Raw genomic sequence first — 25257 nt, 5'->3', positions numbered from 1 at the left:
AGTATCAGAGCTCCTCTCACATGCGACTGCATGCCATGCCTCTCAAAAACAAGTGCGCCACACCGGCGCGAAAATGAGACTCTGCTTATGCTTTGGGAAAGCCCCTAAGAAATAAGGTGTCTAATACAGTGCCTGCCGATATTATTATATCAAAATACCCAGATAAAATGATTCCTCAAGGCTAAATATGTGTTAATAATGAATCGATTTAGCCCAGAAATGTCTACAGTCTAAATAAGCCCTTGTGAAGCCCTTATTTACGATCGTAATAAACATGGCTTACCGGATCCCATAGGGAAAATGACAGCTTCCAGCATTACATCGTCTTGTTAGAATGTGTCATACCTCAAGCAGCAAGAGACTGCACACTGTTCCCCCAACTGAAGTTAATTGCTCTCAACAGTCCTGTGTGGAACAGCCGTGGATTTTAGTTACGGTTGCTAAAATCATTTTCCTCATACAAACAGAAATCTTCATCTCTTTTCTGTTTCTGAGTAAATAGTACATACCAGCACTATTTCAAAATAACAAACTCTTGATTGAATAATAAAAAACTACAGTTAAACACTAAAAAACTCTAAGCCATCTCCGTGGAGATGTTGCCTGTACAACGGCAAAGAGAATGACTGGGGTAGGCGGAGCCTAGGAGGGATCATGTGACCAGCTTTGCTGGGCTCTTTGCCATTTCCTGTTGGGGAAGAGAATATCCCACAAGTAAGGATGACGCCGTGGACCGGACACACCTATGTTGGAGAAATTAAGAATTTTCTCCTGCTCCTCTCCAACATATGTCTAGAATAAAACAGACTACTTAGAAAATTATATTTTTTTGTCTTAGAATGATGAACATAAAAAAAATTCCAGAGGGCATAAAAATATAGAAATAAGACATTGAAGCATATGAATGAATTGTGTGGGGCAAAAATATGCATTTGTTGTAGAAAAAATACTGCAAATAGTGCAAAGGAAATGAAACAAAGCAGAGGAATTTGTTGTGTGGAAGAGCCCTATGCATATCCCCCACCAAAAGAACATTATTGCTCTATGTGCTAGACATATTTACTTGGTAAGGTTCTCTACTCTGACAGTTACAGATTTTTAAGACAGACACCGTCAATGATCCGAAACACATTAACGCAATCCCATAATCACATCTGTCACAGAGGCCAACAAGTGTAAGCAATTTTAATGATCACATTTTACTCCATGGCTTCATAACAAAAGAGAAGACACCATTCTTCTAGTCCACAGCGATGAGAAGGTCAGTGATATTAATAGGGTTGTGTTTCACATGGCATTAATCATAGCTGAAGAAATAGTACGCTATATGCCAGAAAGGTCCGAGAAATTGCGCAATCTCAGTAGCTGAATATGGCTGGCATAGGCTGGGCTGTACCTTCCTGGGCTACCATAATCTGAAGTGTTCATGTATTTTACTGGACTTCCTGGAATGGGACTGTGTCGACCAGGAGTAGAATAGGTGAGGTTTCCAGGAGAGCCTAACATCTGTGATCTGCCTCTTGCTGACAAAACTGCTGGGCTTGGCCAACTGCATGGACAGAAAAAAATACAAATAATTATTCTTTATAAACTATACACATCACACACATTCCTGCTATACTATTATCAATACAGACATTTGTTCACAAAAGTAGCACCCACACAAAAATAAAGATAGATATAGAAGGAAGCCCAGGCTTGGCACAACTGTCCCACTGTTTCAAGATGACAGCATCACACTAAAACATAATAGCCTTGTCATATGCTTTTGCCCTTTTTAATGGGTGCACCACTTGGCTGATTTGACTGAGCATCTGAATAAAATTGTCTAATGATAATTTGAGAAAAAAAAAAACTGGACAAAGAAAATATTAGAGGGATATAAAGCACACAAATTCTCTTTTGTGAGACATAGCAAACCATTTGAAAAACAAACAATTTACCTTTGAAGAGATACCTAGGTAGGCATCTGGAGCACTACATGGCAGGAAAAAGTGCTGCTATCTAGTGCACTTGCAAAGGGATAACATAGTTCTCCAGAAATGGTCCAGTGTTCTGTCAGAATAAGCTACCAATCAGAAAAAAACGACCCTAGCATGCACTATTTCATGTCACCGAATGCGGAGCTATAGGGTAGCTTTTTCTGAAGGTGGAGAAATTCCTCAAGCTATGCCTCAGTAACTCTTCACTTATCAGCATACGTTTATTAAGAAATATTTCCCCTGCGTCTGAGCAACCAACACGGTTTAACTTGGGTTAATGAAATGATACCCTATATGGATTATAAAATACTAGTCCTAAAGCCCGTTCACACGGACCATTTTTTGCAGGGTACAGCGGTCCCACCCCTTGCGCTCTCTCCCTGCCCCTCTCTTTTGCTCTCTCTCTCCCTCTCTTTTGCGCTTTCTCTCCCCCTCTCTTTTGAGATCTCTCTCTCCCCCCCCTCTCTTTTGAGCTCTCTCTCTCCCCCCTCTCTTTTGCGCTCTCTCTCCCCCTCTCTTTTGCGCTCTCTCTCCCCCTCTCTTTTGCGCTCTCTCTATCCCCCCTCTTTTGCGCTCTCTCTCCCCCCCCCCTCTTTTGCGCTCTCTCCCCCCCCTCTTTTGCGCTCTCTCTATCCCCCTCTCTTGCGCTCTCTCTATCCCCCTCTCTTTTGCGCTCTCTCCCCCCCCTCTTTTGCGCTCTCCCCCCCCCCCTCTTTTGCACTCTCTCTATCCCCCTCTCTTTTGCGCTCTCTCTCCCCCTCTCTTTTGTGCTCTCTCTCTCACCCCTCTCTTTTGTGCTCTCTCTCCCTCCTCTCGTTTGCGCTCTCTATTTCTCCCCTGTCTCTCCCCCCCCCCTCTCTCCCCCCCCCCTCTCTCCCCCCCCCCCCTCTCTCCCCCCCCCCCCCCTCTCTCTCCCCCCCCCCCCCCTTTGCCTCCTCCTGGTGGCCAGGTTCTTAATTCCCAACTGTAATGAATGAAGCCGTGGACTCTCCTCCCCTTTAGATGTAAAGAACCTTATAATTTCAATAAAATCACATGAAAAATCAATTACACATGATCAATGGCCCACAACACAAGTACTGGCAACTCCAAGCAGTGTCAATTTCGTCCACTAAACGTAAAACAGTTCTGATTACTAAAACTAAAATGGTATTTTAGTCAAAAGACTAACAAAAACTAAATCAAAATTTACACTTTATGCAAGGTTATAATCAATCAATCCATATATTACTAGTAATAATAATAAGTTATTACTGCTATCCTTGTTTATTTACAAAACTTGGTTTTATTTAAATTTTAAGATAAAGACATGTTATATACCACAACAGTTAAATCTGTATTGCATGTTCAAACCTTAAATTCAGGGATGCACAATTCCTATCGCCCGACGCCCGGGACATGCAGTTCTGTGCGCCGGCTCTTTTTTTTACATTTAGCCCTGCTGCAGCCAAGCAGACCGTAGCAGGGCTAAAGCTTTTTTTTAAATTTTTGTTATTTTAATAGCCGCCAGTAGGGGTGATACACTGTAAAACATCCGCGCCACCTAATATACGGACAGCACAGCCGTAAGTGAGCAGGGGACCTACTTGTCTAATGTGTAATTTAATGTAGTGTCAGTTTGGCAGTCTGGAGGAGCACTAATCAGATGCCAGGGGTCTGTTAATCTGTTAAAGGGACAGTCAAGGCCAAAAAAAACTTTTATTTTTCAAATAGGGCATGTAATTTTAAACAACTTTCCAATTTACTTTTATCAACAATTTTGTTTTGTTCTCTTGGTATTCTAGTTGAGAGCAAACCTAGGAAGGCTCATATGATAATTTCTAAGCACTTGAAGGCCGCCTCTAATCACATGCTTTTGTATTTGCTTTTCACAACAGGGGAGAGTAGTTCAGGTAAACCCTATAGATAGCATTGTGATCACGCCCGTGGGTTGTGGCAGACACTGCACTAATTGGCTAAAATGCAAGTCAATAGATAATAACTAAAAGTCATGTGATTAGGGGCGGTCAGGAGATGCTTAGATACAAGATAGTCACAGCAGTAAAAAGTATATTAATATAACAGTGTTGGTTATGCAAAACTGGGGAATGGGTAATAAAGGGATTATCTATCTTTTTAAACAACAAAAATTATGGTGTTGACTGTCCCTTTAAGTACGCACCTCACACAGTCTCCATAGCACAGGGGGGGGATGTTAAGTTACTCATAGCGGGGGTTGTTAAAACTTTTTCCGCCCATTTAAGTTTTTTTCCTTACTCCAGCGGTGGCCATTTTGCGCTACAGACATGCTGATCTCTTTAAAGTGTTGTGACAGGACAGGGTGAGATATCACTATTCAGTATATCTCATATTATAGGAACTTAAATATGGTGCTTGGTGTACTCCACTGGCTGTGCGGCTAGTTGGCCGGCTGTTACAGGAAGTGGGGTGTGTGTGCGGGGCAAAGGACATGAACATCCACTAAATAATCACTGTTAACGGGGAAATATAAAATATCGTAAATATACGTACAGGGTGTCACAGTAAATATTTGCACAGTAAAAGTCTATACAAAGAGCAGGGGCGTTATTGTTCCATTTAGCACTACTGTCTTATGTGGTAGTTCAGCAGTGGATTCCTAATATATTTCACTGTATTTTTTTGGGGAAAAAGTCTTTTAAAATGTTATATATTCACTTGTTTCCGTCTATATCCTATTTACATTTGTAAATAGATGTACTTTTCATGTGTTTGCATATCTGTTGTTTTACAACACATCCTTTAGTGTATAAGAAGTTTACTTTGTACTTTGCCACAGCATTAGTTCTGTAATGGAGCAGACTGGCTTGGGGGTTCAGTACACGTTTTAGAGCTAGGTTCTGCTCTGGTGTTATACCCACAATACAGTTTGATTGGTGCCTTAGTCACTGTCTTTGGTTGTAAGTTAGTAGACTGGAAATGTTTTCACTGGGTTGACCCCTTGGGGGTTATATCCTCAGGTTTGGGTCTTTTCATGTAATACATGCATGTTTTTCAAAATACTTAAAGGGACAGTTTACTCAAAAATTTTCTCCCCTTTAATTTGTTCCCAATGATCCACTTTACCTGCTGGAGTGTATTAAATTGTTTACAAGTAGCTCCTTTACCCTTATATTGGCATTTGAAATTGTTAATTTAGCATGTGGTATCCCCTCCTATTCTGAAAGTTTGTGGCCGCGCGTACCAGCTATAGATAAGCTTTGTAAACACAGCCAGCAGAAGAAATTACACTCCCAGTGTGATAAAGCAGACATAAGGTAGTAAAATGTTGATTTTCCATTGTTCTCTCAAAGTATTGGTGATTGTTTTAAGGACAGATATAAGATAAAGAAGCAGGTATATGTGATACAGTAATGAGATCTGATTATACCTACAAGCTCAACCTATTCTATTAGGCTGTGGCTTCAAAACACAAAATCCGAGCTTTAATATACAGAAATAAACCTTAAAAAGCTAATTTTCATACATTTTTTACTCTGCAGTTGGTAAAAAAAGCAATTGTAAACACATTAAGGGAAAAACTATTTTACAGTATACTGTCCCTTTAACCGTGCTAATGTGTCTGCATATTGCTAGATCTGAGGTTCAGTGCATTAGTTGCTGCCAATTTTTCTAATATCTGATTTGCTGTCTTGTAGGCACTGCTGCCATAGTCTGATTTGGGTTTGAAGATCATTTTAGTCAGTACAATACTACTTGAATTTGGTGATCTACCCTTCTCTAGTTTGTGGATTACATTAATTCACAAATTTCTATTGATTGTTTTCTTTTATATTATTACATGCGTTTTTTTGCACCACGCTGGTTCACTGTGCCGAAAAAGCCGCCCAGGGATTGGATGGTGAGCACACACCCTTACCAGTGACGTCACGCACCAGCCACACAGCACTGCAGAAGAGATCCGACAGAGAGGCAAGTTCTAGGTGAGCAGAAGGAATAGGAGCGGAACCGGGTTCCTGAGAGTCTCATCATATACCCGCACACCAATACCCTGAGGGAAGGACCAAAGCCAAAGAAAGGATCCACGCATTGTGAGGAGGTATGTGAGGTGGGCCCGTCATGGCATCAATTTATATATCAAGTGAACATTGCTAAAATGTCTTATGTTACCGAGCCATATAGCCGATGTATGACATACTAAAATTTGTTTGCTTAGCCACTTCTACAGCATTTGGGCCTCAAGTACACCTAACTGACGCCACTACCAGATATATATACCGTCCTGGTACGAAGTTATATACCACAGAATTGCTTCACCTAGGCTACTTGCATATCTCTTATTGTGGACTGCGCAAATAATTATGTATATTTATAGTCTTAAATTAACGGGAAACCTCAATTTTTGTGTGTGATTCAAATAGAACATACAATTTCAATTAACTTTCCAATTTACTTCTATGATCAAATTTGTTTCATTCTCTTGTTATCATTTGATGAAGGAGCAGCAATGCACTACTGAGAGCTAGCTGAGCACATCTAGTCTAGTATTATTTTTCAACAAGAGATACTAAAGAGAACAAAGCACATTTGAAAATATAAGTGAATTAAAATTACATGCTCTGTTTGAATCATTTAATTTTGACTTTCCTCTCCCTTTAAGTATATGAGAGATGGTATATACAGTCATACATAAGCAACCCTTAGAAACTGAAAATGTTCCTTGTGAATAGGGACATGAAGGTAAGCGTCCTTTAGGTCCATGTCTCCTTCCTCTAGTGTTCTCCTACCTTTCCTTTATTCCTTCAGCTGAATAACTGGGGGTGTATGGGTAATGGGAGGATACTTAAAGGGACACTAAACCCACATTTGTTCTTTAAAGGGACACTGTACCCAAAATTTTTCTTTTGTAATTCAGATAGAGCATACAATTTTAAAAAACTTTCTAATTTACTCCTATTATCAATTTTTCTTCGTTCTCTTGCTATCATTATTTGAAAAAGAAGGCATCTAAGCTTTTTTTTTGGTTTCAGCACTCTGGACAGCACTTTTTTATTGGTGGATGAATTTATCCACCAATCAGCAAGGACAACCCAGGTTGTTCACCAAAAATGGGCAGGCATCTAAACTTACATTCTTGCATTTCAAATAAAGATACCAAGAGAATGAAGAACATTTGATAATAGGAGTAAATTAGAAAGTTGCTTAAAATGTCATGCTCAATCTGAATCACGAAAGAAAATTTTTGGGTACAGTGTCCCTTTAATGATTCAGATAGAGCATGCAAATTTAAGCAACTTTCTAATTCCTATTTTCAGTTTTTCTTCGTTCTCTTGCTATCTTTATTAAAAATCAGAAATGTGATGCATAGGAGCCGGCCCATTTTTGGTTTAGAACCTCGGTTATGCTTGCTTATTGGTGGCTAAATGTAAGCCTCCAATAAGCAAGCGCTATCCATGGTGCTGAACCTAAAATGGGCTAGCTGCTAAGATTTAAATTCCTGCTTTTAAAATAAAGATAGCAAGAGAACAAAGAAAATTTGATAATAGGAGTAAATTAGAAAGTTGATTAAAATGTCATGCTCTATCTGAATCATGAAAGAAAAAAAATTGGGTTTAGTGTCCCTTTAAGCTCTGGTTGTTGTGTTCATTTCCCCAACAGTAATTGAATGGAAATATAGACAAAAAATAAATAAATCAGGTATCACATGTAATGATGCTGAAACAAACTTATAATATGTTAATACATTTTACCTGCAATTAAAAGTTTTGTGGGTAAGTCTTGAAACCAAATAAACTAATAGTGAACAAAGTGCTCACCCCATTTACAAAAAGGTGGAGAGTATATTACGCTTGAGATACTAGCACTTGCAAGAAAGGTACAAGGGGTCTGCTTATCAATGCAAATAAGGGAAACTATGCTCAAATAAGCCATTATACATCTTATATCTGGGTTTTCCAAGTTATCATCAAAATCCCTCATTAAAGTGACCAAGTTGTCAAGCAGATACCAATGTTAAAAATGAACCTAGAAGAGTCATATAGCCTATATGCAAGGCAGAGAAAAGACCAGAATAGAAGGTGAAATATTAGGAACACCTCTATATGTACATACAAAAACTAAAGTTTAAAAAAAAAAACAAGTGTCTTATAAGCCTAGTAAACTATCTGCACAATATCTTAGGCTGAGAGCCAGGTATTAATATTGCTGGACAGGGTGTCCCCAATACATGGCTCAAACTTCTGACGTGCGATAACAAAGACTGTGCTTTTAGTATAAATTATTGCCCTGTACTACTACAGCAAAAGTTAGGTAAATAGGGCTATATAGCCTACATTGGATATTCAAACAGGGTACCTCTGTAATTACCTTGTAGCTAAGCCTCTGCAGACTGCCCCCTTATTTCAGTTCATTTGACAGACTTGCATTTTAGCCAATCAGTGCTCACTCCATGGTAAATTCACGTGCGTGAGCTCAATGTTATCTATGTGAAACACATTAACTAATGCTAGTGGTGAAAAATTGTCAAAATGCTTTCAGATTAGAGGCGGCCTTCAAGGTCTAAGAAATTAGCATATGAACCTTCTAGGTTTAGCTTTCAACTAAGAATACCAAGAAAACAAAACAAAATGGGTGATAAAAGTAAATTGGAAAGTTGTTTAAAATTACATGCACTATCTGAATCATGAAAGTTTTTTTTGGACGTGACTGTCCCTTCAAGTGAACATGACCCCCCCAGAAAAAAAAAACGTATTAGGAGAATCTTCCAATTTACTTATAAAAATTGCTTAATTTTCTTAGTATCCTTTGAAGAAGGAGCAGCAATGCACTACTGGGAGCTCAGCTAGCTAACAGCAAAAGTCATATGTGCAGCCATCAATTAGCATTAGGTCCCAGACGTGTATTGCTGCTCCTTAGCCTAGCCAGGAATGATATTCAACAAAGGAGGGGTCAGTGACTGTTTGCTGCAAGCTGAACTGTAAGTGTTATTTTAACTTTTATACAATAAATGGATTTCAATTTTAATTCTAACTTTGACCTCTGTATGTAGAGTTTCAAAAAAGGATGCCAAAAGAACAAAGCAAATAGAGCAATTTTACAGGGAGTGCAGAATTATTAGGCAAGTTGTATTTTTGAGGATTAATTTTATTATTGAACAACAACCATGTTCTCAATGAACCCAAAAAACTCATTAATATCAAAGCTGAATATTTTTGGAAGTAGTTTATAGTTTGTTTTTAGTTATAGCTATTTTAGGGGGATATCTGTGTGTGCAGGTGACTATTACTGTGCATAATTATTAGGCAACTTAACAAAAAACAAATATATACCCATTTCAATTATTTATTTTTACCAGTGAAACCAATATAACATCTCAACATTCACAAATATACATTTCTGACATTCAAAAACAAAACAAAAACAAATCAGTGACCAATATAGCCACCTTTCTTTGCAAGGACACTCAAAAGCCTGCCATCCATGGATTCTGTAAGTGTTTTGATCTGTTCACCATCAACATTGCGTGCAGCAGCAACCACAGCCTCCCAGACACTGTTCAGAGAGGTGTACTGTTTTCCCTCCTTGTAAATCTCACATTTGATGATGGACCACAGGTTCTCAATGGGGTTCAGATCAGTTGAACAAGGAGGCCATGTCATTAGATTTTCTTCTTTTATACCCTTTCTTGCCAGCCACGCTGTGGAGTACTTGGACGCGTGTGATGGAGCATTGTCCTGCATGAAAATCATGTTTTTCTTGAAGGATGCAGACTTCTTCCTGTACCACTGCTTGAAGAAGGTGTCTTCCAGAAACTGGCAGTAGGACTGGGAGTTGAGCTTGACTCCATCCTCAACCCGAAAAGGCCCCACAAGCTCATCTTTGATGATACCAGCCCAAACCAGTACTCCACCTCCACCTTGCTGGCGTCTGAGTCGGACTGGAGCTCTCTGCCCTTTACCAATCCAGCCGCGGGCCCATCCATCTAGCCCATCAAGACTCACTCTCATTTCATCAGTCCATAAAACCTTAGAAAAATCAGTCTTGAGATATTTCTTGGCCCAGTCTTGACGTTTCAGCTTGTGTGTCTTGTTCAGTGGTGGTCGTCTTTCAGCCTTTCTTACCTTGGCCATGTCTCTGAGTATTGCACACCTTGTGCTTTTGGGCACTCCAGTGATGTTGCAGCTCTGAAATATGGCCAAACTGGTGGCAAGTGGCATCTTGGCAGCTGCTCACTTGACTTTTCTCAGTTCATGGGCAGTTATTTTGCGCCTTGGTTTTTCCACACGCTTCTTGCGACCCTGTTGACTATTTTGAATGAAACGCTTGATTGTTCGATGATCACGCTTCAGAAGCTTTGCAATTTTAAGAGTGCTGCATCCCTCTGCAAGATATCTCACTATTTTTGACTTTTCTGAGCCTGTCAAGTCCTTCTTTTGACCCATTTTGCCAAAGGAAAGGAAGTTGCCTAATAATTATGCACACCTGATATAGGGTGTTGATGTCATTAGACCACACCCCCTCTCATTACAGAGATGCACATCACCTAATATGCTTAATTGGTAGTAGGCTTTCGAGCCTATACAGCTTGGAGTAAGACAACATGCATAAAGAGGATGATGTGGTCAAAATACTCATTTGCCTAATAATTCTGCACTCCCTGTAAACAACTTTCCAATTTACATATGTGAATCATGAAAGTTTTGATTCTACTGTCCCTTTAAATTGGGTTTAAAATTCACCAATTTTTTAATATTATAATCCGTGCAAAATGATAGGGAATACAATTTTAAACATCTTTCCAATTTACTTTTATCATCAAATTTGCTTTGTTCTCTTGGTATTCTTTGTTCAAAGCTAAACCTAGGTAAGCTCATATGCCAATTTCTAAGCACTTGAAGGCTGCCTCTTATCTCAGTGCATTTTTACAGTATTCCACAGCTAGACAGTGCTAGTTCATGTGTGGCATATTTGATAACTTTATGGGAGCGAGCACAATGTTATCAAAAGCAAGTTTGCAGAAGTTTAGATACAAAGTAATCACAGAGGTTAAAAGTGTATTAATAAAACAGTGTTGATTATACAAAACTGGGGAATGGGTAATAAAGGGATTATCTATATTAAATATGAATTTGTACAACAAGAATATAACAGTAGCTACAATATATAAAGAATTTGTCTTAAAAGGAAATGCTGTAAAGCGTACTTGTTCGTAGATTGCAAACACCATTTTACATGACATATTATGGTAAACACACTTGTTTAAGAAGTAGTATTAATGAGAAACTACAGAGTTTATTTAATTGATTGGATGATATTACCAATCAGAAGAAATTTAACAGAGTACCTGAGAGAGAACTCAATAGTGGAACATTATAGCTGAAAATGATTGGTTGTTAGAATATTTGAATTTACTACTTGGGCAATTGAGAAGTAGAACATTTCTGAAGTATTGCCAATTGGTGGATGTTTTGTTGAAACACAAAATTTATGCTTACCTGATAAATTATTTTCTTTCAGAATGATAGTCCATAGGATCCATAACATGTAGAATATAATTTCCAGCCACTAGGTGGAAACCAAGAACCCACACAAGAGCTTCAATTCCCTCCCATCTCTCGTCACTTTAATGCATAGCCGAGGAAAGAGATAATGTAGGAAAGAGATTATGTAGGAAAGACAAACCGAGGATCTATAGAGGAGCAAATTAGAACGGTCGCCCAAAAAATTGGAAAAGGCGGGGCCTATGAACTATTATCCATTTCAAAAATAATTTATCAGATAAGCATAAATTTTGTTTTTTTTCGTATGATGATAGTTCACAGATTCCACAACGTGAGATTAATACCTAAGTAGATAGTCCATGTTATGGAAAGGGTGGAACATTTTTTCTGGCAGTTCCTATTTATCAGACACTGTGGCCTGAAGGACTTTCCTGACAAAAGCTGCTTGTGAAGAAGCAAAAACATAAAAGCAGTAAAATTAGGAAAAAGTATGCAGAAGATCATTGCAAATCTGCTCCAAAGATGCAACATTTTTGAAAGCCCAGGAAGTTGCAACTGATCTAGTAGAATGGGCAGTGATACTCTTTGGAGGTAACTTCCTGCCACCAAGTAAGCCTTGTGAATTACCTGTTTGAGCCAAGAAGTCAAAACTACAGTAGTAGCATTCTGCTCTTTACAAGTATCAGAGAAAGATAAAGCTTCAATCCTCTGACTAAATCAAGATTTTGTAAAAGATGTTGCTTAGAATTAGCAGGATATAGACACAAATAAGGAACAACCAATTTCTTATTGATATTATCCGAAGAAACTACCTTAGGAAGAAAATCATATTTAGTACAAAGCACAGTTTTATCTTTGTGAAAAACTTAAAGAAAAAAAAAAAAAAAACTAAGAGGAGGAGAATCAGAGGATAAAGCGGATAACTCTCTCAGCTAAAGAATTTGCTAACAAGAAAAGCACTTTCCAGGACGAGTTTAATATCAATCGAGTGCATTGGTTCAAAGGAAGGACCTTGCAGAACAGAAATAACTAAATTCAAATTCCAGGGTGGAGAAAATCAGTCTCTCAACTGGCCTAATTCTTAGTAGTGCCTGGACAAAAGAAACAACAAAAAACCAAACACTTGAACGTAAGAAAGTTTAGCTAATTTTCTATGAAAGAGAACAGATAAAGCAGAAATTTGACAGTTTAGGAAGCTAGCAGAAAGACCATTGTGAAGGCCATCTTGTAAAAACTGAAGAAGTCTAGGAATCCTAAAGGAATACCAAGAAAATCCTCTGGAAGAACACAATTAAAAATTATGCCTTCCAAATTTTTGTGATAATTTTTTTTGGGCAACAGGTTTTCTGGCTTGAATCAGTGTCAATAACTGAATCAGAGAACCCTCTAAGTCTTAAACTTAAAGACCCTGATGGAAGAGAGGTACTTGAGACAATAGATCTTGTCTTAGAGGAAGAAGCCACGTAAGGAAAGAAGACATCTGGACTAGATCCGCATACAGTACCATGTTCTGCGGGCCCATGCTGGAGCAATCAAGATTACAGAAGCCGACTCCTGATAAATTCGAGCAATTACACTTAGTAGAACAAATGGAAGAAAGGTACGCTAGTTGAAAATTCCATGGACACACCAAGGTGTCTCATTTGAGCCTTTGGATCTCTTGACCTTGCATGTATGTTGGAAGTTTGTGATTGAAATAGGAGGCCATCAGATTTATGTCCGGTAGACATAATTTGATCACTAATTGATCAAAGGTTTCCAGATGAAGAGACTACTCTCCTGGATAGACCGACTAATGGCTGAGGTAACCCGCCTCCCAAATGTTCACACCTGGAATGTGAACTGCTAAATGTGGAGCATTGATTCCTCTCAGCCCAATCTCAGACAATCTGGGACACTTTCTGAAATAGCCAGTGGATTGCGGCTACCCCTTGATGATTTATATAGGCCACTGATGTGATTTCAGACAGAAAACTGATAAAACCTTTCTTCTTTTAAGAGGAGCGAGGACTGAAGAGCACAAAGAAATGCCCTGAGTTCCAGAATGATTATTGATAACCTTGCCTCCGGAGGAGACCAAACACCTTAAGCTCTTCGAGAATTCTATACCGCACCACAGCCTGAAAGACTGGTATCTGTGGTCACTATAGCCCATGATGGGCAAAGAAATTATGCCCCAAGGGCCAAAGGAGGATCTTGTTTTCACCAAGAGAGAGATTGTCTGATTGAAAAATCCTGAACAATCTGCTGTTCCAATTGCAGATAATTCTTTGACCACTGAGCATAGATGGTTGAAGGGGTCGCAAAGTGCAAGCAGGCAAAGGGAACTGTGTCCGAAGCCGCAACCATAAGTCCCACCACTTAAATGCATTTAGCTAATAATGGAAATTAACCATGTTGCAGACAGATTTCTGAAGTTCTATTCTGCGAGATTCCTTTAGGAATAAACACATTTGGACTGAATCTATGACAACTCCTAGTAAGGACACCCTTGTAGCTGGAGTTATAGAGCTTTTTGGAACATTATTCTCCAACCGTGGTCTTGGAAAAAAGATGATAGCCTTTGAGTAGGAGCAATAGCAAGAGGCATGGAAGGGTCCTATACTAAGATATCGTCCAGATAAAGGGCAACTGAGATCCACTGAGCTCTGATCACCGCCAAAAATGCTCCTAGCACCTTTGTGAAGATGTGAGAGAGCTGTAGCCAGAAAAAATGGAAGGGTGACAAACTGGTAGTGTTTGTCTAAGAATGCAAACCTTAGGAATTGTTGGTGATCCTTGTGGGTGGAATTGTTGGTGAAGTTTTACTTCTTCAGTATCAGATGAAGGAATAATACTATCCGAATCTGAGATTTCAAACTCAGAGGCTACCAACGTATCCTCCTCCTCAGACTTATGAGGGAGGTCAACTTGCGTAGCAGTAGGTGGAACAGAAACCTTACTATTTGAATGTCTAATGTTCCTCTTGCGTTTTCCCAGCATAGGAAAAGCAGATAATGCCACAGATACCGCAGAAGATACCTGTGCAGCAAAATCTGCAGGGACGTTTGAGGAGAAAGCATTGCCTAAACAGCATCATCCTGAGACATTGGGCTCAGAGGGCAACAATGTATCTTTTTGAGAATTGAAGTGTTCTAGCTAAGCATGCAGCACAGAATTGCATAGACAAAAAAATTTGTGCCTCAAGGCATTACAAGCATTTGTCAAGACAAGAGTTAGTCCATGTCCATAATACTAAATAAAAAATTCCCCAAATTGTAGAATTTTTTTAAATACACTGTCACTTTTAATGTTTTTTTTAAAACCACAGCCGCTTAACATTATGCAATAATGCTTTAATATAATAAACCAATCAGGCCCCCTACACCTCAGAGAGGCTGAGTTGCCTTATCGTAACACTTATACACAATTTGGCTGTCAGAAGTCTCTAAAACGATCATATAGTAGATATACACTGAAGGGACTGAAATTCCATGATGCCGCTCCGCTTCGTAAATATCCGACAGCAGAGAGAAGTCACATGACCGGCAGAGAGAGGAAACTATGCAGTAAGTAAGAGACGTGTGTTTCCCTCTGCCTACAACACCTGAGCTTAATTTACACTCTCCAAGACCTAGAAGACAAAAGCACTTACCTGCAGTCTAGCTGCCCGGCAGGAAGACCGCTCACAAGGCGTGAAAGGACACATACTCCTTACAGAGACTTGTAGAAAAAATAAAGAACAGAGTAACCTACTCTTGCTTTCTGTACTATGGGCAGCAATGTGTTAGGAAGTTGTGCGGTAGTCCTTGCTTTGTTTCCTAACTGCTTAAAAGCCACCACTACTCTAGTGAAGAGATTGACGTGGACTCGGCTAAACCCAAATCCTTGCTTGCAGGGAAAAGTACCCGAAAAAGGAATTAATTTCTTCAGACACCAAACTTCACCTCCTCCATTGACAGAGGCAAAGAGAATGACTGGGGAGTATGGGTAGGGGAGTAGCACTTAACAGCTTTGCTGTGGTGCTCTTTGCCTCCTCCTGCTGGCCAGGAGTGATATTACCACTAGTAATTGAATGGCGTAGACTCTCCATCTTAGGAAAGAAACAACATTTAATTTATTTATAGATTTGTTTTAAGCAGGTGTTTCCTTGGAAATAACCAGAGTTCTTAGTACCTCAATGCAGATATGATCCATTTTAAATCTGAAAGCATTGTCAAATTCAGAGTCAGGAACAGGGTCCTGTTCACCAGATGACACTTCCCCATCTGAATTGGACAGGAATTTAAGGTTGAGAGGGGAAGAAGTTTGCATGTTCACATCAAGAGAGGGAGGTAAATGCCCAGATTTGCGTTCACGCTTACTTATCTTGGGTATAGCCGCTAAATATTCTGCCATAGCCCTTTATCTTTAATTTCAGGAGTGAAGTCAGTAGAGGCTGCCGAAGTAATATATACAGGAACAGGACACAATTCCTTAGCGTTAGTAGAGGGAAGCAGCTGATTTGCATGCAGAGATACAACTATTGCACAGTTGAATGAACTAGCACACAAACAGATTTGCAAAACAGACACAAAAATGTACAGGGAGAAGTATCAGTAGGGCCCTCTTCCATAGTGTTTGACAGTTTCAGTGGGCACAGATTCTCTGGGTTCCATTATGTGTAAAATTCACAAATATAGCATGAGACAACACACATACACTGATATGTAATGTAATAGAGCCCTCTATACTAGCCAATTTACACCACAACAACTGAAAGTACTTATATAGGGCCTAGGTATTACCTTACTCTATAGGTTGACTGACCAAATGCCCCCAAGTGATCCCCTGGTAGCTCCATTGTGGGTACTCTCCACCCTCCAGTGACAGGATCACAAAAACATAATTTATGTAAGAACTTTCCTGATAAATTCATTTTTTTCATATTGGCAAGAGTCCATGAGCTAGTGACGTATGGGATATACAATCCTACCAGGAGGGGCAAAGCTTCTCAAACCTCAATGCCTATAAATACACCCCTCACCACACCCACAATTCAGTTTAACGAATAGCCAAGTAGTGGGGTGATAGAAAAAAGGAGTAAAAAGCATCAAAAAAGGAATTGGAAATATAATTGTGCTTTATACAAAAAACATAACCACCATAAAAAGGGTGGGTCTAAAGGATTCTTGCCAATATGAAAGAAATTAATTTATCAGGTAAGTTCTTACATAAATTATGTTTTCTTTCATGTAATTGGCAAGAGTCCATGAGCTAGTGACGTATGGGATAGTAATACCCAAGATGTGGAACTCCACAGAAGAGTCACTAGAGAGGTAGGGATAAAATAAAAACAGCCATTCTCCGCTGAAAAAAATTCCACAACCAAAAGAATAAGTTTTTCTCATAAATGAAAAGAAAAAAGTTAAAACATAAGCAGAGGAATCAAACTGAAACAGCTGCCTGAAGAATTTTTCCACCAAAAACTGCTTCAGAAGAGGCAAATACATCAAAACGGTAGAATTTAGTAAATGTATGCAAAGAAGACCAAGTTACTGCTTTGCAAATCTGATCAGCTTCAGCTTCATTCTTAAAAGCCCACGAAGTGGAGACTGATCTAGTAGAATGAGCTGTGATTCCCTGAGGCTGGGCCTGACCCGACTCCAATTAAGCCTTATGAATCAAAAGCTTTAACCAAGAAGTCAAGTAAATGGCAGAAGCTTTCTGACCTTTCCTAGAACCAGTAAAGACAACAAATAGACTAGAAGTCTTCCTGAAATCTTTAGTAGCTTCAACATAATATTTCAAAGCTCTTACAACATCCAGAGAATGTAAGGATCTTTCCAAAGAATTCTTAGGATTAGGACACAAAGAGGGGACAACAATTTCCCTAATAATGTTGTTAGAATTCACAACTTTAGGAAAAAATGTAAATGAAGTCCGCAAAACTGCCTTATCTTGATGAAAAATCAGAAAAGGCGACTCACAAGAAAGAGCAGATAATTCAGAAACTCTTCTAGCAGAATAGATAGCCAAAAATGAATTACACTTTCCAAGAAAGTAGTTTAATATCCAAAGAATGCATAGGCTCAAAAGAAGGAGCCTGTAAAGCTTTCAAAACCAAATTACGACTCCAAGGAGGAGAGATTGATTTAATGACAGGTTTGATATGGACCAATGCCTGAACAACACACTGAATATCAGGAAGCTTATCAATCTTTTTGTGAAATAAAACAGAAAGAGCAGAGATTTGTCCCCTTCAAGGAACTTGCAGACAAACCTTTATTCAAACCATGCTGAAGAAACTGTAAAATTCTATGAACACTAAAAGAATGCCAGGAGAATTTATGAGAACACCATGAAATATAAGTCTTCCAAACTCAATAATAGATCTTCCTAGAAACAGATTTACGAGCCTGTAACATAGTATCAATCACTGAGTCAGAGAAACCTCTATGACTAAGCACTAAGCGTTCAATTTCTATACCTTCAAATTTAACGATTTGAGATGCTGATGGAAAAACGGTCCTCGAGAAAGAAGGTCTGGTCTTAAAGGAAGTGGCCAAGGTTGACAACTGGACATCCGGACAAGGTCTGCATAACAGAATCTGTAAGGCCATGCTGGTGCTACCAGAAACACAAATGAATGTTCCATGATGATCTTGGAGATCACTCTTGGAAGAAGAACTAGAGGCGGAAAGATATAAGCAGGTTGGTAAAACCAAGGAACTAACGCATCCACCGACTCTGGACAGGTACTTGGGAAGTTTCTTGTTTAGATGGGAAACCATCAGATCTATTTCTGGAAGACGCCACATCTGAACAATCTGAAAACACACATCTGGATGGAGCGACCACTCCCCTGGATTTAAAGTCTAACGGCTGAGATAATCTGCTTCCCAATTGTCTACGCCTGGGATATGTACAGCAGAAATTAGACAAGAGCTGGATTCCGCCCAAGCAAGTATTCAAGATACTTCTTTCATAGCTAGGGGACTGTGAGTCCTACCCTGATGATTGACATATGCCACAGTTGTGATATTGTCAGTCTGAAAACAAATGAACAGTTCTCTCTTCAACAGAGGCCAAACCTGAAGAGCCCTGAAAATAGCATGGAGTTCTAAAATATTAATTGGCAACCTCGTCTCTTGAGATTTCCAAATCCCCTTGTGCTGTCAGAGATCCCCAGACAGCTCCTCAACCTGAAAGACTTGCATCTGTTGTGATTACAGTCCAGGTTGGACGAACAAGAGAGGCCCCTTGAATTATACGGTGGTGATCTAACCACTAAGTCAGAGAAAGTTGAACATTGGGATTTAAGGATATTAATTGTGATATCTTTGTATAATCCCTGCACCATTGCTTCAGCATACAAAGCTGGAGAGTTCTCATATGAAAACGAGCAAAGGCGATCGCGTCCAATGCTGCAGTCATGAGACCTAAAACCCCCATGCACATAGCAACTGAAGGGAATGATTGAGACTGAAGGCTCTGACAAGCTGAAATCAATTTCATTTGTCTCTTTTCTGTTATAGACAGAGTCATGGACACTGAATCTATATGGAAACCTAAAAAGGTGACCCTTATCTGAGGAATCAAAAAACTTTTTGGTAAATTGATCTTTGAAGAAACAACACTAGTTGATTTGTGTGAGATTTGGCAAAATGTAAAGACTGAGCTAGTACCAAGACATCATCCAAATAAGGAAACACAGCAATACCCTGGTTCTCTGATTACAGAGAGTAGGGCACCGAGAACTTTTTAAAAATTTCTTGCAGCTGTCGCTAGGCCAAATGGAAGAGCGACAAATTGGTAATGCTTGTCTAGAAATGAGAATCTCAGAAACCGATAGGGGTCTGGATGAATCGGAATATGAAGATATGCATCCTGTAAGTCTATTGTGGACATATAATGATCTTGCTGAACAAAAAAGGCAGAATAGTGATTATAGTCACCATTTTGAAAGTTGGCACTCTTACAAAATTTTCAGATCCAGAAATGGCCTGAATGAATTCTCTTTCTTTGGGACAATGAATAGATTTGAATAAAACACCAAACCCTGTTCCTGAAACGGAACTGGTATAATTACCCCTGAAAGCTCTAGATCTGAAACACACTTCAGAAAGGTCTGAGCCTTCACTGGATCTGCTGGAACGCGTGAGAGAAAAAATCTTCTCACAGGAGGTCTTACCCTGAATCCTATTTGATACCCTTGAGAGACAATGCTCTGAATCCATTGATTTTGGACAGAATCTTCCCAAATGTTTTGGAAAAGTATTAATCTGCCCCCCACCAGCTGAGCTGGTATGTGGGCCGCACCTTCATGCAGACTTGGGGGCTGGCTTTGGTTTCTTAAAAGGCTTGGATTTATTCCAACTTGAAGAGGGTGTCAATTGGAACCAGATTCTTTGGGGATTTGAAGGATTGGCTTTCTGTTCCTTATTCTGTTGAAAAGAACGAAAATGATTAGAAGCCTTAGATTTATCCTTAGATCTTTTATCCTGAGGTAAAAAAACTCCTTTCCCCCCAGTAACAGTTTAAATAATTGAATCCAGCTGAGAACCACATAAATTGTTACCTTGGAAAGAAAGAGATAGTAATCTAGACTTAGATACCATGTCAGCATTCCAATATTTAAGCCACAAATCTCTTCTAGCTAAGATCGCTAGAGACATATATTTACCATCAATTTTGATATAAAAAATAGCATCACAGATAAAATGATTAGCATGTTGAAGCAAGCGAACAATGCTAGACAAATCAGGATCTGTTTCCTGTTGCGCTAAACTTTCCAACCAAAAAGTTGATGCAGCTGCAACATCAGCCATAGAAATTGCAGGCCTGAGAAGATAGTCAGAATATAAATAAGCTTTCCTTAGATAAGATTCAAGTTTCCTATATAAAGGGTCCTTTAAAGGAACTTCCATAGGGATTGTAGTACGTTTGGCAAGAGAAGAGATAGCCCCATCAACTTTAGGGATTTTTTCCCAAAACTCCAATCTAATTGCTGGCAAAGGATACAACTTTTTAAACCTAGCAGAAGGAATAAAAGTACTAGGCCTATTCCATTCCTTTGAAATCATATCAGAAATAGCATCAGGAACTAGAAAAACCTCTGGAGTAACCACAGGAGGTTTATAAACAGAATTTAAAAGTTTACTAGTTTTAATATCAAGAGGACTAGTTTCCTCAATATCCAAAGTAATCAACACCTCTTTTAACAAGGAATGAATATACTCCATCTTAAAGAGATAAGTAGATTTGTCAGTGTCAATATCTGAGGTAAGATCTTCTGAATCAGATAGATCCTCATCAGAGGAAGATAAATCAGTATGTTGTTGGTCATTTGAAATTTCATCAACTTTATGAGAAGTTTTAAAAGACCTTTTACATTTATTAGAAGGCAGAATAGCAGACAAAGCCTTCTGAATCGCATCAGCAATAAAATCTTTTATATTCACAGGGAAATCATGTATATTAGATGTTGAAGAAACAACAGGCATTGTACTAGTACTGATGGATACATTCTCTGCATGTAAAAGCTTATCATGACAACTGTTGCATACTACCCCTGGAGATATAATCTCTGCTAACTTACAACAGATACACTTATCTTTGGTAGAACTGTTATCTGGAAGCAGGAATCCAACAGTAGTTTCTGAGACAGGATCAGATTGAGACATCTTGCAAATGTAAGAGAAAAAAAACAACATATAAAGCAAAATTATCAGTTTCCTCATATGGCAGTTTCAGGAATGGGAAAAAAATGCAAACAGCATAGCCCTCTGAGCATAGAAAAAGGCAAGAGACATATAGGAAGTGGGGTTTAAATAATTAAATTATTTGGCGTCAAGTATGATGCGCAACGCAAAATGAAATTTTTTGTCGCTAACATCCGGAAATGACGCAACCTTGTGCAAGGAACCTGGCGTCAACTAAGACGCCGAAAATGGCGAATTTGCGTCTCCGAACGTACCTTCACGCCAAAAAAATATTAGCATTTTGCACAAAAACACTATTATATACCCCAAAAACTTTCCCTTCATGCTGCATAAGCTAACCGGATGCTTGGTGAGGGGACCAATGATTTCAAACTGCTGATTGTAGTGTGCAGAGTGAAAAAGGGTCCCAGGGCTGCCAAAGGGTCCAAAAAGGTGTCAGTCGTCTTAGAGTGCCATTCTAAGTGATGTAGGGCAGCTATATTCCCGATTTAGGCAAAAAAAGTGTGTCAGTGGGAGAGCCTAAGTCCCCTGGCTATGCTGTAACTCTGTTAGAATACCTCATAATAGCCTGTGGGCTGTATCTGTGCTGTGGTAAGTGGCTTACGTGAAGAAGCATTCCTCCACTGGATTACCAGTCATCCAAATGCAGCAGTATTCAGTAGAGAGGCCCTCCAGTGTTTGTACAAGTACAGCAGAAGATTTCTGAGGAAATACCATTATCCCACAGGGGAAGGAGATACTGCGCACATAACCGGGTATGCCTTTGTCCCTGTATCATTCAGCTTGCTGGAAATCTCTTCTGTCTTCTTTGTGAAGGAAATCTCTCAGGGATAAATGGTCTCACATTGATCTGAGCTCCCAAACTATCCATAAGCAAGTAACTTTAACACCTCTATTCTCAATCTTCTGGCGGCCAAGAACAGATGGGGGGGTGGGAGTTAATTTAAAGTGAAAGTTAACTTACAATGTTTGCGATCCACAGTTATATTATTTACCCAAAAATAATAGCAGTTTCATTCATCATTTTTTTCCTATTTTTCTATTTACAGAGTTATCGCCGCAATAAATTAAATTTTTTCCATCTCCGAAATCAGCCCGTTATTTACTCACTTTTTCTGCCTTGGTCACGTTTTAGATCTACCCAATTGAAATTCTGGCCATAAGGCGGCCATCAAACTACGTCACCCTCCCACATCTTAGTCTGCGCATGCGCACTTTTTTCTGACTAATTGTGTTTAGAGCGCGTTCCAGTATCGCGCATTAGCGTGCTCCTGTTTTGGATACGGTATCGCCGTGGAGCACATTAAACTGTGACAGGACGATTCGTGCATGCGCATTAGAAAGGGACTTTGTGCACGAGCAATAGATATACGTATAAAACGTGTGGGACCACTCTATACGTCAAATTACAGAAATAGAGGAAGTAGAAAGTGGGAAGAGTTCGCCCAGCAACGGTAATATAAAATATATAGTTAAAAAGTCTAATTTTGGAAAAAAAATATTTAAAAAAGTTAGCGACCATATTGCAGTTAGTATTTTGCTCTAATGGATGAATTCTGGAGCTATTAACTTCACTTTCACTTTAAGCTCTTGCATGGGTTCTTGGCCTCCTCCTGGTGGCAGGAAATATATGCCACATTTTATCGATCCTATGGACTATCATCATTCTACGAAAGAAAAAAGAAAATTTATGCTTACCTGATAAATTTATTTCTTTTTTGACACGATGAGTCCACGGATCATCTTAATTACTAACGGGATATTCACCTCCTGGTCAGCAGGAGGAGGCAAAGAGCACCACAGCAGAGCTGTTAAATAGCCCCTCCCCTCCCTCCCACTCCAGTTATTCCACCGACGTTAGGAAGAGAAAGGAAAAGTCAAGGTGCAGAGGAGTCTGAAGTTTACAACAACCCACAACCTGTCTATAAGAACAGGGTGGGCCGTGGACTCATCGTGTCAAAAAAGAAATACATTTATCAGGTAAGCATACATTTTCTTTTCATTTTTAAGACACGATGAGTCCACGGATCATCTTAATTACTAATGGGATTCAATACCCAAGCTGATGATACGAGAGGGACAAGACGGGTAACCGAAACGGAAAGCACCACAGCTTGAAGAAACTTTCTCCCAAAAGCAGCTTCAGCTGCATATCAAATATGAAGAAATTTTAAAACGTTTGAAAAGAAGACCAAGTTGCAGTCTTGCAAATCTGTTCCACAGAAACTTAATTTGTGAATGCCCATGAGGAAGCAAAAGCCCTCGTGGAATGAACCGTAATACTCTCGGCTGCTGTCCAGCAGTTTCCTATGATACTCTTCAGTCAAAAAGAGGGAGAAGTAGCCTTAGCCTTCTGTCCCTTACGTTTTCCAGAGAAAACCACAGCCAAAGAAAAAGACTGATGAAAATCTTTAGTCGCCTGCAGGAGAAAACTTTAAAGCACAGACCACGTCCAAAATGCACAGTCTCGTTCCTTCTGAGAAGAAGGATAATGACACAAGGAGGGAACAACAATCTCCTGATTAATGTTCCGATCAGAAACAAACGTAGGAAGAAATCCAAATGTAGTACACAAAACTACTTTATCTGAACGGAAAATAAGATAAGGAGACTCATACTGAAATGCCGAAAGCTCTGACACTTCCCGAGCAGAAGAAATAGCAACAGGAAATAAAACTTTTCAAGATAACTACTTAATATCGAGGAAAACCTAAACTCAAAAGGAGCCTCCAGAAGAACTTTGAGAATGAAATTCAGACTCCATGAAGGAGTAATTGTCTTGAACACAGGCCTGATCCAGACCAAGGCCTGACAAAATGATTGCCCATCTGTAACATCCGCCAGACGTTTGTGTAACAAAATGGAAAAGGCTCAGATTTGATCCTTTAGGGAACTAGACGAGATGCCTTTCTCCAAACCTTCTTGGAGAAAAGACAAAATTCTAGGGATCTTAACTCTACTCCATGAGTAGCTCTTGGATCCACACCAATAGAGATATGCACGCAATATCCTATGGCAAATCTTACTAGATACAGGCTTACGAACCTGAATCATAGTCACTATGACCGAGTCAGAAAACCCTGCTTGGATAAAAATAAACGTTCAATCTCGAAGCAGTCAGCTGCAGAGATATTAGAAATGGGAGAAGGAAAGGCCCTAGAATTAGAAGGTCCTTCCTCAACGGAAGACTCCAAGGCAGCAGAAATAGCAAGTCCACCAGATCTGCATACCAAATTCTGCAAGGCCAAGCAGGAACAATGAGGATCATCCGATGCCCTCTCCTGCTTGATTCGAGCTATGACCCAAGAAAGAAGCGCAAACAGAGGAAATAGATATGCTCGAGTGAAAATCCAAGGAACCGCCAGAGCATTTAACAGTTCCGTCTGGGAATCCCTGCACCTCGACCCGAATCTCGGGAGCTTGGCAGTCTGTCAGAATGCCAAGAAATCTAATTCCGACTAAACCCACCTGAGAATCAGGCTGGAGAACACTTCCGGATGGAGCTCCCACTCCCCCTGAAAGGTCTGCCTGCCCAGGAAGTTCACCTCCCAGTAGATTACCCCTGGGATGTGGATCATCGACAGACAACAGGAATATGCCTCCTGAGCTATTTCTGGTTATCTCTGTCATCTCTAAGGAACTCCTCGTTCCTCCCCGATGAGTGATGTAAGCCACAGAAGGTATATTGTCCGAATGGAACCTGATAAACTGGACCGAGGCTAACTGGGCCAGGCCAGAAGAGCCTTCGCTCTCAGCTCTAGCAAAATTATAGGTAGCACGGACTCAGACCGAGTCCAAACTCCCTGAACCTTTAGGGAGCCTCGGACTGCTCCCTTCCTTTTAAGTCTCTTTGGAAACTGTTGTCTCAGAAAAAAACACTATTCCTAAGGATTAAATTCCTCACATACATAAGAAAGAAAAAAAAGGTGGTAGTTAAACATTGTGTAACACGAAAGAAAAAACCTCTCTGCATAGCCTCTTGGTCCTTTTTTTTCACAAAAAAACCAAGAGCTTCCAAAGAATCCTTTAATAACAGTAAACCATACAAAAATGTTACATTCACTTTAAATTTTAAAAAGAGCAACTTTTTTCCTCTTTTCATTAAATCTTGTAAATATGGCAGAACAGCTTAAA

At 39.5% G+C, this 25257-nt stretch overlaps 1 protein-coding gene across 2 annotated transcripts in view; it reads right to left on the bottom strand.

Annotated features, from left to right (window-relative positions):
• Positions 1 to 1034: 1034 nt before the first annotated feature.
• The window catches only part of ANKLE2 (ankyrin repeat and LEM domain containing 2), a 263181-nt gene continuing 238958 nt past the window's right edge, over positions 1035 to 25257 (bottom strand). For both annotated transcript variants that reach the window (XM_053701894.1, XM_053701893.1), the window contains exon 13: positions 1035 to 1549. In XM_053701894.1, coding sequence (XP_053557869.1) covers positions 1324 to 1549 — 226 coding nt within the window. In that variant the 3' untranslated portion in view covers positions 1035 to 1323. The remainder of the gene's footprint in view (positions 1550 to 25257) is intronic.

Source organism: Bombina bombina, chromosome 2 (assembly GCF_027579735.1).
Source record: "Bombina bombina isolate aBomBom1 chromosome 2, aBomBom1.pri, whole genome shotgun sequence".
NCBI classification, from domain to species: Eukaryota; Metazoa; Chordata; class Amphibia; order Anura; family Bombinatoridae; genus Bombina; species Bombina bombina.
This window is presented reverse-complemented; position numbering and strand designations above follow the sequence as displayed.